This window comes from Zingiber officinale, chromosome 8B, assembly GCF_018446385.1.
Source record: "Zingiber officinale cultivar Zhangliang chromosome 8B, Zo_v1.1, whole genome shotgun sequence".
Taxonomy (NCBI): Eukaryota; Viridiplantae; Streptophyta; class Magnoliopsida; order Zingiberales; family Zingiberaceae; genus Zingiber; species Zingiber officinale.
Window position 1 is genome coordinate 20,133,816 of NC_056001.1, and position 17,620 is coordinate 20,151,435.

Here is a 17,620-nt window from a genome sequence, read left to right on the forward strand (position 1 = left end):
CTGCCTGTCTGCCTGTACTGTTATTATTAATCTTCCTTCTCTCTCTCTCCAACTCATCCATTTGATCTGGTTTCCCACTTCATTGAGTTGCATACGCACACGGTAGGGATGGAGGGAAGGATGACTCCATGGACATAGACTAGTTGATATTTGAATGATAAATTACCATATGAGAGTATGATGTAATTTCTAGTGGAATAATTTTTTGAGGCAATGAAATTCTTCTAAGATGAAAAATATTTGAGATGAACGACTCACCTCATGTCACATGGATGGATAGATCTAATATTGTGATTTTTTTTTTTTAATTTTTGTTTTTGTTTTTTTAGCCAGCATATATACTTTCTCTCTTTCCAGTTGTCCATGCTCCCAACTTTTTTATTCTTTCTTTTATTTTTCACTCCATGTACTGATTTCCTTTTACGATTTCAGATTGCTCCAATCCCCATTCGATCAGCCACCTCTCTCTCTTTCTCTCTCTCCCTCGCGCTTTCTCTTTCTCTCTCTTTTTTTCTCTTTCTCTCCCCCTACTCAGCGCAAGGGGAGGGGAGGAAGGAGGAACAAGAGGGGAGAATTCATCAATCCCGCTCCTTTTGTTGCTAGCCGAGATCGCCGAGGCAGGGCCGCCCCACCATGCAGCAGAAGTCGGGAGAAGGCCTACAATTCCAGGCGGAGATGTCGGGTAGTCGACCTCAGGGGCTGGTCGAGTCCACACAGCCGCCGCCGCTGCCGGCGGCTCAACAGCTGACGGAGACCCCCTCGCCGATCAGCTCCCGGCCTCCTCCTCCGCCGGCGCCAACTCCGGGCGCGGTCAATTTCGACGAGCTGGGTTCAGCCGTAGCAGGAGCGGTGGGGTTCCTGGACGACGAGGAGGCAGAGCGCGGCGGGCCCTCCGGAAGCCGGTGGCCTAAGCAGGAGACGCTGGCGCTGCTCAAGATCAGGTCGGAGATGGACGCCGCCTTCCGGGACGCCACCTTCAAGGGTCCTCTCTGGGAGGAAATCTCCAGGTAGTTAATTAAGCCAAACCAACATTACTCCCATCAAATTCTTCCGCGCAGCTCGGAAAACCTCCTAGCTCTTTTCCCCAACCCCGTCTCCTTCTTCCTCCCTCCCTCCCTTATAATTCTCCTTCCTCTGCTGCCATAATTGTGGTGTGAGAAAGACTCTTTAACGGTTTCCTTGGTATCTACTTCAAACAGCTGTGTTCACGCATGTAAAGAAAAACCAAACGACTTTGAGAATTTCTCAGAAAACAGGTAGCTATGCGCCGATCTATGCTTGAATTCGTACCACGGAGTCCACAGCAGCGCCTGTAGCAGTGTGACTAGAGCTTCAAACGGATCCTGAAAGCAGAAAGAAAAAGGGCATATTATATATAAATTAAACGCGACACAGAGAGAGATATAGAGAGAGAGGAGGAGGAGGAGGAAGATCAGAATTTCCTTTTCCCCTATTATTGCCTTCAATTCCTCTCCCAATGCTTTTTCCTCCTTCAAGTTTACATTTATTTCTTCCCTGAATTCCATGGAACAGCTTCATCAATCCCAACCTAACTACAGTGGGAGAGATTTTTCGGACACGGAGAAATAGTATACAAAACGCATGCATACTCCTGATTAATGCAGCTATCGAGGTGAATTTATTTTATGCTTAGTTTGCTTCCTGACCTTTCTCTCACCACTAGTCCTGAGTTTGTTTATTGTTTGAGGTCATAATCGACATATGATTCAGGTAGGTGCTCTTTGTCTGGGTTACCCTTTGTCTGGATATACGCCCGGCATCACAGTCTCATCAAATTCTCTCCTCCTCCTCCTCCTCCTCCTCCTCCTCTTCTTCTTCTTAATTAGTTCTCTGTTTAGTTTAATGAGATCTAATAGTTTAATTTGTTCTTCTCGCCGTGTAATTGAGGTTGGTTGTTGGCGGTGGTGGTGGTCAGGAAGCTAGCTGAGTTGGGATACAAGAGGAGCTCGAAGAAGTGCAAGGAGAAATTTGAGAACGTGCACAAGTACTACAAGCGCACTAAAGAAGGCCGTGCCGGCCGCCAGGACGGGAAGACCTACCGCTTCTTCACCCAGCTCGAGGCTCTCCATGGCAGAAGTGGGGGAGGCGACGCCACCACGTCCACTGCCATCGCCGCCCAGCCGATAACTGCCGAACCGCCCGCCACATTTAGCTTTACTACGTCTCCCATGTCGGCGCCGCCAGCTGCTACGAGAATTCAACCGTTTCCCATCTCAGCCGCCGCCCCTCCGCTTGTCCTCACGCCGACGAGGCTCGTCCCCGAGATTGGCCAGCAGCGACTCTCGAGCTCGACGGCCGTGGCCGGAATTAGCTTCTCGTCCAACTCTTCCTTTTCTTCTTCGTCGGACTCCGACTCGGATGAGGAGATGGCGGAGGCCGGCGGCAACGCAGAGGAACGGAAGAGGAAGCGGGGAAATACTGGCCGACCGGCTCGGCGGCAAATGATGGCTTTCTTCGAGGGATTGATGAGACAGGTAATGGAGCGGCAGGAGGCCATGCAACAGCGCTTCCTGGAGGCGATCGAGAAAAGAGAACAGGAAAGAATGAAGCGAGAAGAGGCATGGCTCCTGCAGGAGATGGCGCGGCTCAGCCGCGAGCAGGAGCTGCTCGTTCAGGAGCGCGCCATGGCGGCATCTCGCGACGCGGCGGTTATATCCTACCTTCAGAAGATCACCGGCCAGTCCATTACGCTTCCCACCATACCGTCGGCGACTACCCTTCCGCTGGCCACCTCCGTGGTAGCTCTAACTTCTCTCCCTTCACATAATCCTCCTCCTGCACCACCTCCGCCATCGAATCCGCCGCAGCCACCGCCATCTTTGCAGAAACATGAAGCCGCGCAACGTTCTACTGAAATCACCATTCAGACCTCCCCGGCATCGCATCTTGCCCCCATTAACGCTGAGCAGCAAGAAGGCCGCGGGCCAGGAAGTGGTGGCTTTGACGCGCCGGCTTCGTCGTCGAGGTGGCCCAAGACGGAGGTCCATGCGTTGATCAAGCTCCGGAGTGAACTTGAATCGAGGTACCAAGAAGCCGGACCAAAAGGCCCTCTTTGGGACGAGATCTCCTCCTCAATGCAGCGCCTCGGCTACAACCGCAACTCCAAGAGATGCAAGGAGAAGTGGGAGAACATCAACAAGTACTTCAAGAAGGTGAAGGATAGCAACAAGAAGCGGCAGGAGGACTCTAAGACCTGCCCTTATTTCGACCAATTGGACGCTCTTTACCGCCGGAAGCAATTCGGCAGTGCTGCCGGCGGCAGCAGAAGCTTGGCAGCTCAACAGCAGCAGGAGCATTTAGATACCAATCCCACAAAAGAATACTTACCCCTACAATTACATCCTCCGGCGCCTCAGGATCACGGAAAGAATGAAAAAACAAACGACGGAAATTCAGACACCGGAGGAGCAGTACAAGTTCCAACTAGTAATGGTGGCCACACACCCAGTTTCATCGAGGAAGGAATGAAGAAGGTAAGCAACTGCTTCAGTACCGCTTAATCGTATATTTCTAAAATATATATACGTATATGATGCATTTAGATTCTTCCATTTGAAGCCAGAAGACATTGTGAAAGAGCTAATTATGGAACAAAGGCAGCAACAAGGGATGGTGGATGTGGACTACGATAAGATGGACGACGAGACTGACAGCGAAAATCTTGACCAAGTTGACGACGACGATGACGACGACGACGACGACGAGGACAGTAAGAAACAGTACAAGATACAGTTTCAGCGTCCTAACGGCGGGAACGGGACTGCGGCAACCACCACCACGACGGCGGCGGCCGCAGCAAGTTCCTTCTTGGCTATGGTTCAGTAAATTTGGTACCTTCAACCAGTTCCCCCCCATGTTACCCTCACTGTAGCATAAACTATACGTTTTGTTACCCCCAAACCCCATTCCGTTCTTGCCTTGATCGAAAGCCCTATCCTTTGCTATTCATTCATTTGTTATGTGCATGGAATAAGAATCCCCATTGAGCCAACGAAAGACGGCGGCGAACGTGGGTCAAACTGATGCATGCAATAAGCTCTCACAACTTCTCTTGATTATCCCTTACAAACGGCAGTAGAAACAGAGAGACGACGCAAAGTGAACAGGTGAATACAGCGCGGGCACTCAATCTGTTTTCTCCGTAAGTACTCTGCTCTATAGAATGACGTTTGGTCTGGTTGTTTCATTCTGTTTCCATCAAATTGTCACATCCAATTGGGTTCAGTGTATATCGTGGATATCAATCAGTCTGCATGTGTTCTCTGTTAAGATGTACAAACAATCCTCGCTCACATTTCTTATTATATTTATTTGAGATCCAGTGTTCTTTGCATCTGCGTTCTCTCCCTTTTCTCTTTACTTTACTGCTCTCCTGTAAGCAGCAGATTGTGAAGTCAGCAAAGTATATATCTGAAGATGGGAGTGTGCATGACGGTCGGTGAAGGAAGGCATGATTCTGACTATTAAATGGTGTTTTTTTTTCCTCATGTTGGAGACCGTGAAGTGCAGGTAAGAGAGTGGGATGCCGATTGCAATGGCCAATTACCGATCGAGCCTTTTGCTTTCTTTTTCGTGGGATACATTATTATTTTTTTTTTTTTTGCCCTGAGAGCTCTGCTTTCTGGCATCGGCTGCACGCTAAATCATGGCATGTAAAATGAATCGACAAAGAAATGGGAGCGAATAAAATAAATGGTGAAAAGTGACTGCGACAGAGCCGTATGGCAATCGTTTCAGTGGCAGCACGTTGCCGGCGCTCCAGAGTTTGCTCTTTCTTTCTTTCTTTCGAAAGAAATAATACAGCGCTCTCGTCTCGTTTCCTTCCTCCTCATCGACCTCGTTCGTAATAAGAGGGCTCTGTGAGCACGACGACCGAGCACGATGGCTCCGTGGCTGCGTGCTCGCCATGGTGGCTTGGCAGTTTGGTGCTCGAAGGTCTCTCGTCCTTGACGTTGACCGATGAATTAATGACTTAGGAATATCATTAAAAAAAGTCAGTAATATTAGTCAAAATCAGCGTTGAACTTCCTTAAAATGGTTCTCTCTTCTCTTTTCTTCTGTCTATAGGGACCGAGAAGCAAGGCACAAGGATGGCTTTGCTTGGCCTGTTTTGTGTGCTCGTTTTCTGATGTTGTTCCCTTGTTTGATTCTCGTCTTGGCTCGGAGCAATCCGGTTACTATATAAACAATGTCTCTATCATTTGAGCAATTTTTATGTTTGATAGTTTTTCTCATTGGAGAGGAGTCTTGCACAAAGGGGTTCAGGTCGGGAAATAGCTCTATTGTAAAAATGCAAGGTAAGATCCTAATTTGATGGGAGCTTTATGCACAAGACTACATTTTTTAGATTTCTGGAAGCAAACACCATCAGCTAGGCTAAGCATGCTTAATTCTTGGAGCTCTGATCTATTCCGGACTCAATTGTCCGAGCTCTATTCTAAACTTAATTCCTCGAATTCTTTACTTCAGCTCAGTTTCCTAAGCTCACTACCTCTCGCCATAGTAGGTAATTGCATTTGTAGTCCATCTACAGGTCTTCTTCAGTTTCATGATCCCTACGTGGTTCCTCCACGATCACTATTTCGAAAATTATGAAGGCGGTTGGAATTAATGGTCATCAAGTTCTCTGATTTTTTTTTATGTAATTATGGTCACGATCTTTGTAGATTTCGCTCAACTTGTATCTATAGATACTTATGCATGTTTGTCATTACAAAAGGCTAATCTCTCTATTGTGCATACTCTATTGTTCACTTTCTCCCCTACCTACTGACTTAACCATAAAGGGGGTTTTTAAAAAATAACACATCGTTGGTAGATTTTCACATCATTACCTCTTCATCATCCATCGAAAACAAGTAAAAGATGGTATCGATCATTCGTGATAGTTTTTATAAAGGGATTTTTCATCATATATTTTTGCCTCTAAAAGGCAAGTTAAATCAGCAGTCCACTAATTAAGTTTAAAATCTAACATTTTTAGAGAAAAAAAGTTATAATCATTACCTGATAATTCACTTAATTAGTATTGGTATGACGGATATATAGGTGACTTTCACATAGGATCAAAAAGTTAATCTTTCGATAAACGTGGCAGTTAAGTCTAAGGTTAGTCAACCCAAGCGAATGATCGATTAAGACATCAGAGACCATCATCTGATCAAATTTCCATTTCACAGGGCTATGCTCTTCTACATTCTCCCGATCGGCTCACAAGATCACGAGGCTTTGCTCCCTTACATCCTCCCAATTGACTCACAGGATCACGGGGCCCTGCTCCCCTATATTCTCTCGCTTGGTTCCTAATCGAATCTCCACCTCACAGGACTTTGCTCTCCTATATTCTCCCGATCGGATCACAAGGTTTTCCTCTCCTATATACTCGTGATAAGCTCATAAGATCACGAAACCCTGCTCCCCTACATTCTCCTATTCGATTCTCGATCGGATCTCTGACTCATAGGGCTTTACTCCTATCAACTCCCTATAAGATGGACAGACATACAAATAGACCCGTTAGCCATGACCAGAGATTGAGCTTCCTTTTTACTAATTCATTATCCCACTATTTGGGCCAGCCCATAAAGTTCAATGGTTCTTTCAACTTAGGAGTTCATTCCACAATTAATGTTACACGTGAAGTTGTCAAAAGCACATGAGATCATATCTTTGTATGTATGGGTGATAAGATTGTACACTACAGTAGAGATATATTTATTTGACATATCCCTTATATTGATATGACATTTAATTAATGCAGAGATTATAAAGGTGTTATAAAAGAGTCTCGCCCTTGCAGGTGTAAGTACGTCTTTTTCTTCACACGTATTTTTCATTCTTCTACTACTGTCCATCTTCCACCTTTTGCCACTTCACTGACTTGAGCGTCGGAATGACTGCGCTAGGGAACCTCTGGCCTGCTTACTAACATTCCCTCTTCCTCCTACACCTTGTGATCTTGTAGGTGATCCCACTTTGAGATTTTTCTCCTTTGAGATCTCCTTGTGGTCAACTTCAAAGTCATCTCGCCGATGGTCCAACATTCACTGATTTCAGACGGAATCAAATTTAGTGTCATCTGTGAGAACATACGCTTGATCTGAAACGTGAAAATGGACAATGTTAGAAAGTTCACAACTGTTACCTTATCACAAGAAGACTTTGATTTGCTAATAATGGCTAAAAAGCGTAAGCGCTTGTAGAAGTAGCAAGTGCTCCTTCAAAAGCACCTGCAACATCAGCCGAAGAACCATAAACTACTGGTTGAAAATCCAAGCCAGTGAAGCTGACTGAGTTCCTAAGAGCTCTGATTTGGATGCTCGTAGAAGATTCCGCTGGATCCGAATAGTTTCAAGGATCCTCTGCTGGAAATGCACCTTCCAAGATCCGAAGCGAGGTTAAGCATCCGCTGCTAGCAACTCATCCGAGTAGCCAAGTATTCCCTTCTTTCAGGATATTCTCGAAGATAAGTTGGCCAAACGTTTCTGACCTTGATAGATCGAGCAATATGGTGGTGTAACCAATCCCGAAACCATCTCTGCAAGATTGAAAATATCGTTCTGCTACATCAGTACACGAATGGTGTCAAGTAATAAGTATTTTTAACATCACTCTTGGGCTTGGCACAAAGGTAGTTCAATCGGCTCCTAGCGGGTTCCATCTCGTACTTCAAAGATTTCTAGACGGTCTTCTTCCATCACTTTGCTAGCAGCCAAAGATACCACAAGACTGCATTGAACTTGTTCACCCTCAAGCAGGGGGCAAAAGAGATGTTGAAATCATACATTAAGCGATTCAATTAAGTCGCTATGGATATTCTATCAGCCATCTCCAAAATACTTGTGAGTGTCTTCTCTAAAGGACTCATTGATGGGGATTTCTTTCATTCCCTGGTGAGAAAGTCCTCATATGTCAATGTTGAAGAAGCCCTAGTCACCCGAAAAAAGGAAGTTGCTGCTCCCACCCCCTCCTTTCAAGCTGAGCACAAGAGCCCTCCACCCCCTCTACACCATAGAGAACACCGACCAAATCATCCACCAGCTCATGAAGGGAGAATAGTCTATCATGTAGAAGTTGCTCGAACCTCATTCGTTGAGCCCCGTCAATGGATGCCCACCAATTAAAAGTGGGTATCCATTGACGAGCCCCGTCATAGATCCAAAACTCACAACACCAATGGCTGTTACCAATATACCCGGGAGCTTCACCGAGCAGCTTATCATTGCCTTCAAGGTTAGCAACCCCTTCAAATTGCTCATCAACCGAGCGGACCTCTAGCATCTAGTTCCAACATAGCCGATCGACAAATCGATGCTCTGCAACAACATGGTAACAAAACTCATTCCCTGAATAAAGGCAAAGAACCTTTGCAGATTTGACAAGAAGAAAACAGGAGGAACGTCACCCGGGGAAATGTTAATATAATCTTTGGAGGCCCTACTGATGGAGATTCCCATCGGCATGAAAGTCTCATGGTTGTCGACTAGAGATTTACTAAGTCAGCTCCAATCGAACGCAGGTAGAGGACACCAGATCAGCTATGGGCTGCTATAGGATTCTAGGCGGCCAGTTAGAGGGGGGTGAATAGCCCCGTAAAGGAAAATGAACATTCCTTGAACTTTATAGCTTTATAAGAATCAATACTTGCATAAAAGAAATAAGAGACTAAACAAATAAAGGAAGAGGCACAAAATGTTTACTTGGTTACAACAAGCGAGGTTATTAATTCAAGGAAGATGAAAAGCTCACTAGTGTCTCCTTCAGGCGGAGAAGTCTCTTACAATATTTGAAGCACTCAATTACAGAATAAGACTAAAAAGAAATCAATTACAAGTATTGTACTGAACCATTGGAACTAGGGCTGTATTTATAGCCTTGGTCAAGACGTTTGAAAGGGTTCCAGGTGCCTCTAGGGGGATAAAACTTTATCCCTGTCACAACGCAACACGACACAACACGTTGTATTTGGATAAAATTCGGTTCCAGGCGCTCAAACCAGAAAGTCAACTTCTAGTTGACTTTTAGTCCGGGTCTTCCACTCTGATTTCTCTCACATTGGTCCGAGCCTTCCTCTCTGACTTCGCTCGCTTGGGTGATCTTAGCCATCTGGAATAGGGTTCACCCGAACCCAACTTTCGGCTTTCGAGCAGTCTTCCGCTCTGACTTCTCGTCTCTCAAAAACGTCGTGCGCCTCTTTCTCGTCCCCCCCCTCCGAACTCTTCCGCAGCACCTCGTCCCTCAGAGGCATCGAGCCTGTCGGCCCCCTCCTGTGCTGTCCTTCTTGCTAGTTGCGTCTTTCGCTCAACTTTCTGTGCTTCTAAGTTCCTGCATACTTAGACACAAGGGTTAAATACCAACAAGACCTAACTTGATTTGGTTGATCACATCAAAACTACTTTGGGGAACTAACAATCTCTCCCTTTTTGATATGAGCAATCCCAAGTTAAGTTAGGGTAATAACAAAAATAAATAATAACAAGGTAATCAAATGGTAAATTAATAATGGGTAAAAAATTAAATTACCCTCCCTCTAGACTTAATATTCCCTTCTCCCTTTTTGATCACATTAAAAATGGGATAAACTATGCAAAGTCTAAGGAATAAATTAAAAAACCTTTTTAATTGTTGAAAAAATTCAACAAACATTGATTATAACATTTTCACAAAAAGTTGAGTTTTAAGCAGAATTTTTAGAAATTTGCATTTGGATAACTAATTTATAGGAAATTTTCTAACGGTAAAAAGATTCTGAAGAGTTGTTTAGATATAGAAAAATAAATTTTCTAAAATAACTCTAACAAATATGACTTTTATTAAATAAATTTTAACTATCACAATTTTTCTAATAGAAATTTTGACAAACAATTTAAAGCATTAGTTAAAATAATTAAATACTTCACAGTTAGTTAATTAAACATTTATTTCAGTAATTGACTTCTAGGCTATGGTGAGGTACTAGACCTTCTTAGTTATTGGAATAACAATAACTTTTAGACAAAGTCATTTAAAAAAATTAAACATTTAATTTTCTTTCTTAAAGCAAGTCCAAAAATAGTCAATATGATTTTGGAACCCAAAATAGATTCCTTCCTACATGATTAATCAAAAATTTCTTAGGAATATATTTTAATGACATTTTCTTAATTTGACCACCCTTGTGGTATTTAAAGTACCAATTTAATCTATTGTATTTTCTAACATGTTGAATATGTGAGCATGCATGATTTTAAATTTTCTATTTCCTTTTTTAATTTTTCATTTTCAATTTTTTACTTTGTTGAAATCTTCTAATCGACAAGAACCAGCTAAGGTTAATTTTAATTCCTAACTTACAGTAATTTTTCGATAATATTTTTACAAACTGAAATAACTTATCAAGAGAAAAAGATCGTACCTGACTTATCTTGTCGATCCTGTAATATGAAGCTCCCTCTGAAGTCTGCTTTCTTCTAATATTGCTCCCCCTTCATTGATGCTCTTGATGCTTATTTCGGATGAACTTGCTTCATCTTCATCTTCTTGGTGACTTGCCACTAGTGCAAGTCCGACAATTGCTTTCTTCTCTGATTCAGACAACGTTTCATCCTACGTTGCTTTTAGATTATACTTGGTTTGAGCTGACTTCTTGTTCTTCTCCTTATCCTTGTTCTTGTTCTTGCTCTTTAATTTTGGACAATTATCTTTCACATGCCCTTTTTCATTGCAGTGGTAGTATCTTACTTTTCTTTTTCTTTTTATACTCTACATTTGATTAAATATTTTAGATTTAAATAATTTTTTAAATCTACTTACCATGAATGTCGTTTCATCATCATCGAGAGAAGATTCAGAATCTCATTCGCCCATCTTTGCCTTTAAGGTAATGTTGTGCTTTGACTCCTTTAGATCTGCATATCTCATTTCATGGACTTTAAAAGTTAAAAATAGTTCTTCTAAAGTACTTCACTCTAGATCCTTAGATATATAATAAGCATCTATTAATGATGCCCATTCAGTAGTCCTAGGAAATGGGTTAAGCGCGTACCTTAGCGAATCTCGGTTGCTTATCTTTTCCCCAAGATTCGTGAGTCTGGTGATGAGTTCCTTTATTCTTGAGTGAAGGTATGCAATAGTTTCTCCTTCTTCCAACTTGATGTTGCTGATTTGGTTTCTGAGCAGATCTCGTCTCGTAAGTTTTGCCTTCGAGGTCCCTTCGTATAGTTCTAGGAATTTCTTCCAGAGCTCCTTGGCTGACTCGTAGGTTCCGATCTGATTGACTTCTTGAGGTGGTAAAATGCTAAGTAGGTGAAACTTTGCTTTGCAGTTTGCCATGAAGTCGGGTTGCTCCTTCTTCGTCCATTGGTATTCTTCTTTACCCTCAAGTGCTATAAAACTGAATTTCATTATTAAAAGTAAATCAAAATCTGTATGAAAGAATACCTCCATCTTTTTCTTCCAGCTCGCGAATTCTCCCTCAAACTTCTATGAATAGATGTTCGGTCCGGCCATCTCATGTGTTTTGTTCGACGGTTAATCCTCATGAAGCGAACCCGCTCTAATACTACTTGTAGGACCCTAGGCGGCCGACTAGAGTGTTGGATCGAGAAGCGCTAGAGGGGGGGGGTGAATAGCGCTCGTGGCTATTTCGTTTGATTTAAAACAGAGTCGAAAATACGCAGCGGAATTAAGTAAAGAAAAGAGCACACGCAAACACAAGTAGTTACTTGGTTCGGAGCCTGTGTCGACTCCTACTCCAAGGCTCACGCTCGTTGAGCGTTTACGTTGGGCAACAACTATAATCTCGTAAAGATAGTTACAAATTTCAAGTACAATTAATAATGAAATATACCAACGATAAGATTAATAGTAGATTCTGAGCTCTGGGGTCGTCGGCGTCAAGTTACAGCTTCGTCAGAACTTCTCGCTGGCCGCTGGTTGCATAAGGATTGCTTTTCTTGTGTTGTTCTAACTGCTGCCTCGAGGTCCCCTTTTATACACTGCTGGAGGCGCCTACAAGCCTGTCCGAGGTGCCTCCAGGCCTCTCGAGTCGCCCGCGTGGATCAGCACAGAACTGGTCGCACCTTATCAGCTTGAAGGCGCCTTCAAGCCACTCCAAGGCACCTCCAAGCCTCCCTCCGAGGCGCCTCCAGCACTGCTTCGCGGTCAGCTCACATTCTGCACCCGAGGCACCTCCAAGCTCCATGGAGGCGCCTCGGACACTGTTCATTCGAGGCTTGCCTTGCTCATTTGTCCCTGCAAAGCATGTTAGTTCACCCAACATATACATACCCTGCAAGACAAAATTAACACACATAAAATATGACAAATTAAGTGATTTGACAGTCATCGAACTGTCCGGGTCTGACTTCAGATTTCTGACCGGAAACCCTAGGTCGACCCGACGTCCACTGTTCCCTCTGTGGGGAACGCGTTCTCACCTACTCCTCTCAGGAGATTTACCTGATGCCAGTCCGGTCCTCCAGATCGACTGGACTTTGCGCCTAGGGTTACCACCCCCTAAGATCTAGGGTTACAGCCCCCTAGGACCTAAGGTTGCCGCTCCTTAGGGTTTTTCTCCACTTAGGGTTACCACCCCTAGGACCTAAGGTTATCCCCCCTTAGGATTTCTCCTCCACCTAGGGTTACCACCCCCTAGGACCTAGGGTTGCCACCCCCTAGGGTTTTTCCTCAACCTAGGGTTACCACCCCCTAAGACCTAAGGTTACCGCCCCTTAGGATTTTTCACCTCCCTAACCGCAGTTAGGACTTTCCTGCACACTTGTTTAAGCTCATTAGATAACAAAACAGCTTAACTTGAACCTTTTGACATAATCAAAATACCAGTTCGATCGTCGGATGCTTCCCACACCAACATAGAGGGGGGGGGGGGGGGGGGGGGGGGGAAAAGCCCAACAAAGGAAAATGAACATTCCTCAAACTTTATAACTTTATAAGAATCAACACTTGTATAAAAGAAATAAGAGACTAAATAAAGAAAGGAAGAGACACAAAAGGTTTACTTGGTTATAACCGGGGAGGTTGTTAATCCAAGGAAGATGAAAAGCTCACTAATGTCTCCTTCAGCCGAAGAAGCCTCTTACAGCAGTTGAAGCACTAAATTATAGAACAAGACTGAAAAAAAATCAATTACAAGTGTTGTACTAAACCATTAGAATCAGAGTTGTATTTATAGCCATGGTTAGGGCGCTTCGAATCCTTCCAGGCGCCTTTAGGTGACAAAATTTTATCCTCGTCGTAGCACAATGCGACACATTGCATTTGGATAAACTTTGGTTCTGGGCGCTCAGACCAGAAAGCTAACTTCTAGTTGACTTTTTGGTCCGGGTCGTCCACTTCGGCTCCGCTCATTTGGGTGATCTCGGTTATCCATAATAGGGCTCACCTGAACCCAACTTTCAGCCTTCGAGCAGTCTTCCGTTCCGGCTTCTCATCACTTGAAAATATCGTGCGCCTTCTTCTCGTATGTCTGCATAGTCTTCCGCAGTACCTTGTCCCTCGGACGCACCAAGCTCGTTGACTCTTTTCCATGTCATCCTTCTCGCTAGCTCGTCTTTCATTCAACTTCCTGTGCTCCTAAGTTCTTGTACACTTAGACATAGGGGTTAAATACCAACATGACCTAACATGACTTGATTGATCATATCAAAGCTGTTGGTGCAATATTCCCCAGGTCAAGGTTGACTGTGTTGACTGAGCTTGAATTGAGTCAAGCTCGAGTCTTGATGTTGTGGTTCGATGTTTGACAATTCAATACATGAAGATTGCAGGTGCAATTGTTCATGTGTGAAGGAGAGTCAAGTAGGTCAAGGTTGACTGGATACTTGATGGGAAAATCCTGGTGAGTGAAGTCAGGTGAAAGACCTAGTGAGTGAAGCTAGGCAGAAGAAAGTCCTGGTGAGTGAAGCTAGGTAGATGGAAAGACCTAGTGAGTGAAGCTAGGCAGAAGGAAGTCCTGGTGAGTGAAGCCAGGCAGATGGAAAGGCCTAGTGAGTGAAGCTAGGCAGAAGGAAATCCTGGTAAATGAAGCCAGGTGAAAGACCTAGTGAGTGAAGCTAGGCAGAAGGAAGTCCTGGTGAGTGAAGCCAGGCACGAGGAAATCTAGATGGATCAAGGCTGATCGGACATCTGGTGTTGGAAAGTCCAAGTAGGTCAAAGGGATTGACCGGATACTTGGCACGAGGAGAAAAGTCCAAGTGGGTCAAAGGGATTGGCCGAACACTTGGTGAGCGAGTCCTAGCAGGTCAAGGGTGACCGGATGCTAGGCACGATGAACTAACAGGTCATAGATGACCGGATGTTGGTTTAGGGGACTTTGGACTTGTTTTTGGGCAAAAACAATGAGCCGGATCGATCAGCCGATCGATTGGCACATGACCAATCGATCGACCGATCGATTGGGTGAGTCCTCACGACAGGTCTTCTCCCAATCGATCAGTGGATCGATTGGGGAGAAGCATCGCGTGAACAGAACAGCTCTGGATCGATCAGTCGATCGATCCAGAGCCCCCAATCGATCAGGCGATCGATTGGGGAGCTGCAATTTCGCGCGATAAGCCTTGGATCGATCAGCCGTTCGATCCAGACAATTCCCGAGAGCACAGAGGCACTCTGGATCGATCGACTGATCGATCCAAAGCCTCCTCGATCGATTGGGAGCAATCCAATCAATCGGGATCCGATCGTCGGCATCATATTTTGCTGCAGGCGTTCGATTCCTTCGGCAGAACTTCTGGATTTCATTTCAGATCTTTACAGCAACTCCACAGCTTCTCTACAAAGTTCAGATCGCCAGTTCTTGAAGGTTCTTGGAGGTTTTTCCAAGTCAAAAGGCGGATCTACAGCTAAAGAAGAAAGTTAGGGTTAGGGTTTCCTTGTGCAAACTTGTAAGCTCTTGCTTGTATTTTGTACCCTTTTCTTTCTTCTTGTAGTGTGAACTTGTAGAGCTTCTCCGCCTTCGGTAGTTACCGAAAAGGAGTGTTTTATTAGTGGAGGGTGCGTCAGTGTGTGGATCCTTGGATTAATCACCTCTTGTGAGGTGGATACCAAGTAAATCCTTAGTATTAGCGTTGTGTTTGTTTTCTTTGTATTTTCCGCTGCACATCTTTGAAGAAACAAGCAACGAAGAGCACGACGAGCGCACCGAGCTATTCACCCCCCCTCTAGCTACACATTCGGTCCTAACAAGTAGTATCAGAGCAAGGTTGCTCTTCACCGGAATCATCGCCGGAAGAGACAACAAAGCTAGAGGGTGTAGAAGTTGGAGAAAATTATATCAAGTCAAAGACTTCATCATCAAGCTCAACTTAAAATGGAATTCCAAGATGGTATTGGATTCGACACAAGAGTACCTCCACCATTCACAATGATGAGCTTCGATCTTTGGAGATCAAGGATCGAGAATTTCTTAATGGTGGAGATAGAGCAATGGTTTGCTCTAATGGAAGACTTCGAAGCTCCAAAGAATTCAAGGGGCAAAATTATCAAGAGGAGCAAGTGGAGCCAAGAACAAATCTAAAGATGTGAGGCCAATGACAAAGTGACCAAGCTTTTGGTCAATTTATTACCAAGCAACATCTTGGAGCAAATTGGAGATTTTGAAGATGCCAAAGAGCTATGGAGCAAATTGGCAAAGATTCATGAGATCCCCTCCACTATATAAAATCAAGAAGAATCCAAAGAGGGTGACTCATTGGATCAAGATCAAGAGGAAGAGGACTCCGAGGTTGAGAGATGCTCAACTTCCGAAGAAGAAGTCCAAGAAGCTTCATTTTCAAAGGAAGGCAATGAAGAGGGCATACTCCTTGTTCCATGTACAAGATGAAGATGAAGAAGCCTCCACCTCTAGGATTGAGGGGGAGCAACTTTCATTGACACCGGATCAATAAGAAGGAGAAGTCTCCACATCCGGGTAAAGGGAATAAGAGGATGAAGAAGCTTCCACCTCCACAAGTCAAGTCAAATCTATTGGAGGAGCATCATTATCGGGTCAAGAGGAAGCTTCTACCTCCGGATCCAAAGGAGAAGATGTCATCCCTACACATGAAGGTATAAATGTTTCAAATAAAAATAAAAATCATATTATATGTTTTGAGTGTAGGGAACATGGACACTACAAGAGCAAGTGCCCCAAATTGGCCAAGAAGAAGGGCCAAGTGACATTAAAGGGCAAGGAGAAGCCCAAGGAGACCGTCCCCACAACAAAGAAGAGCAAGGAGCACATTGTGTGCTTCTCTTGCAATCAAAAGGGACTTTATAGGAGTCAATGTCCCAAGGGGAAGAAAGCGGTCAAGGCTCAAAGAGGAAGCATGCGTCAAGGGGGAGCCTCCAAGGTAAAAAGAAAGGTATCATTTATTGAGCCTACTCCCTTGAATAATGGTAAAAAACATACTAGTTCTAATTTTTATCATTTTAATGCTATTTACCACAAGAATAGGAAGCATGAGAGCTTTAAAGAAAAATATGTGGCTCTACATGCAAAAACTACCACGCCTAGGGTTAGGAAGGTAGATAAGAATTTAGGCAATAACTCTAAGGATTTTAGTTATAAGCCTAGAAATAGAAATGCTCATGGACTTAATGATAAATCAAAAACTAAGGATTTATGGAAAGAAAATCAAGTGTTGAGGTCAAGACTTGATAAATTAGAAAAGGCCCTAAAAAAGATGGAAAATATCCTAAAAGAAAAAAATGAGCAAAACCTAGGTTTAGGACAACAAAGGTCATCCAAGGGTCATAGAAGTTTGGGATACAAACCTAAAACCAAAAAGGATGTGCCTTCTTACCATAGAGTTCCATATAGTTATGGAACTAATCCTAGGCCTAGTGGTCAAGTTAAAAATACAAGGGAAGTTATCCCTAGAAGTATTTTTGCAACAACAAACGTGACTAAGACTTCTAAGAAGTCTAAGAAAGTCACTAGGAAGGTCACAAGGGAAGAAATCCCTAGAGTTGATCTAGAAAAAGTGACCAAGGTTTCTAAGAAGCCAAACAAGGTCACTAAGAAGGTATCTAGGGAAGTTATCCCTAGTGAATACTTGGAGCATCCAAGAAGCACCAATAGGTGTTGGGTTCCTAGGAGCATTTTCTCTACCCCTTAGATGGGTTAGAGAGTGTCAACTCTGATTAGAAGGGTAGTTAACCCAACTTTGATGAAGTTGACACTCGGAGAGTATTTTCATGGTTATTGTTAACTTTTGAAAACGAAAAGAATTTTTATTTACTCTTATAAGAGTAAAATGTATCACAATTTGATAAATTGGATGATATTTTAAGTGACACAAATTGAGAAAATCATAAGAACTACCAAGTTGGGATTTTGGTATGTTCTTGGGAAATTAAAGGCAAGTTATGCCTTAACTTAAAGTGGTTACTCTTTAAAAGAGTAAATTGTGCCAAAAATTTGAGGAATATGTTTAATTTAAATTGGCACAAATTAGAAAAAGCAAAAGAAATGTCAAAATTGGATTATTGGCAATTTCTTGGGAAATAGTGGGCAATCTAGGTTTTAAATCTTAATTTAGCTAAGGCTTAAGGATACTTAGGTAGACAACCTATGTGTTTCATTAATGCTAAAACTTGTCATGCTTTGTTTGCCCATCAT

General features: G+C 43.6%; 1 protein-coding gene across 3 annotated transcripts; it reads left to right on the forward strand.

The window, feature by feature from the left end:
• Nucleotides 1-378: 378 nt before the first annotated feature.
• Nucleotides 379-4,354, forward strand: LOC122014643 (trihelix transcription factor GTL1-like). 3 transcript variants are annotated; one of them, XM_042570969.1, is made up of 3 exons: nucleotides 379-1,007; nucleotides 1,937-3,494; nucleotides 3,564-3,723. In XM_042570969.1, exons 1-3 carry the CDS (start codon nucleotides 634-636, stop codon nucleotides 3,651-3,653), a joined length of 2,022 nt encoding a protein of 673 aa, XP_042426903.1. In that variant the 5' UTR covers nucleotides 379-633; the 3' UTR covers nucleotides 3,654-3,723. The 3 variants fall into 3 exon arrangements, with proteins under 3 accessions (XP_042426903.1, XP_042426904.1, XP_042426902.1); XM_042570970.1 differs by having other exon boundaries at nucleotides 381-1,007; nucleotides 3,584-3,723; XM_042570968.1 differs by having other exon boundaries at nucleotides 392-1,007; nucleotides 3,580-4,354.
• The last annotated feature ends 13,266 nt before the right edge of the window (nucleotides 4,355-17,620 follow it).

Excerpts from the sequence above, each read along its gene's own strand:
- LOC122014643 (XM_042570968.1), top strand. The coding sequence starts at position 634 with ATGCAGCAGAAGTCGGGAGAAGGCCTACAATTCCAGGCGGAGATGTCG. Across the intron at positions 1,008-1,936 it reads CTCTGGGAGGAAATCTCCAG|GAAGCTAGCTGAGTTGGGAT; the intron begins GTAGTTAATTAA and ends GGTGGTGGTCAG. Across the intron at positions 3,495-3,579 it reads TCGAGGAAGGAATGAAGAAG|CCAGAAGACATTGTGAAAGA; the intron begins GTAAGCAACTGC and ends TTCCATTTGAAG.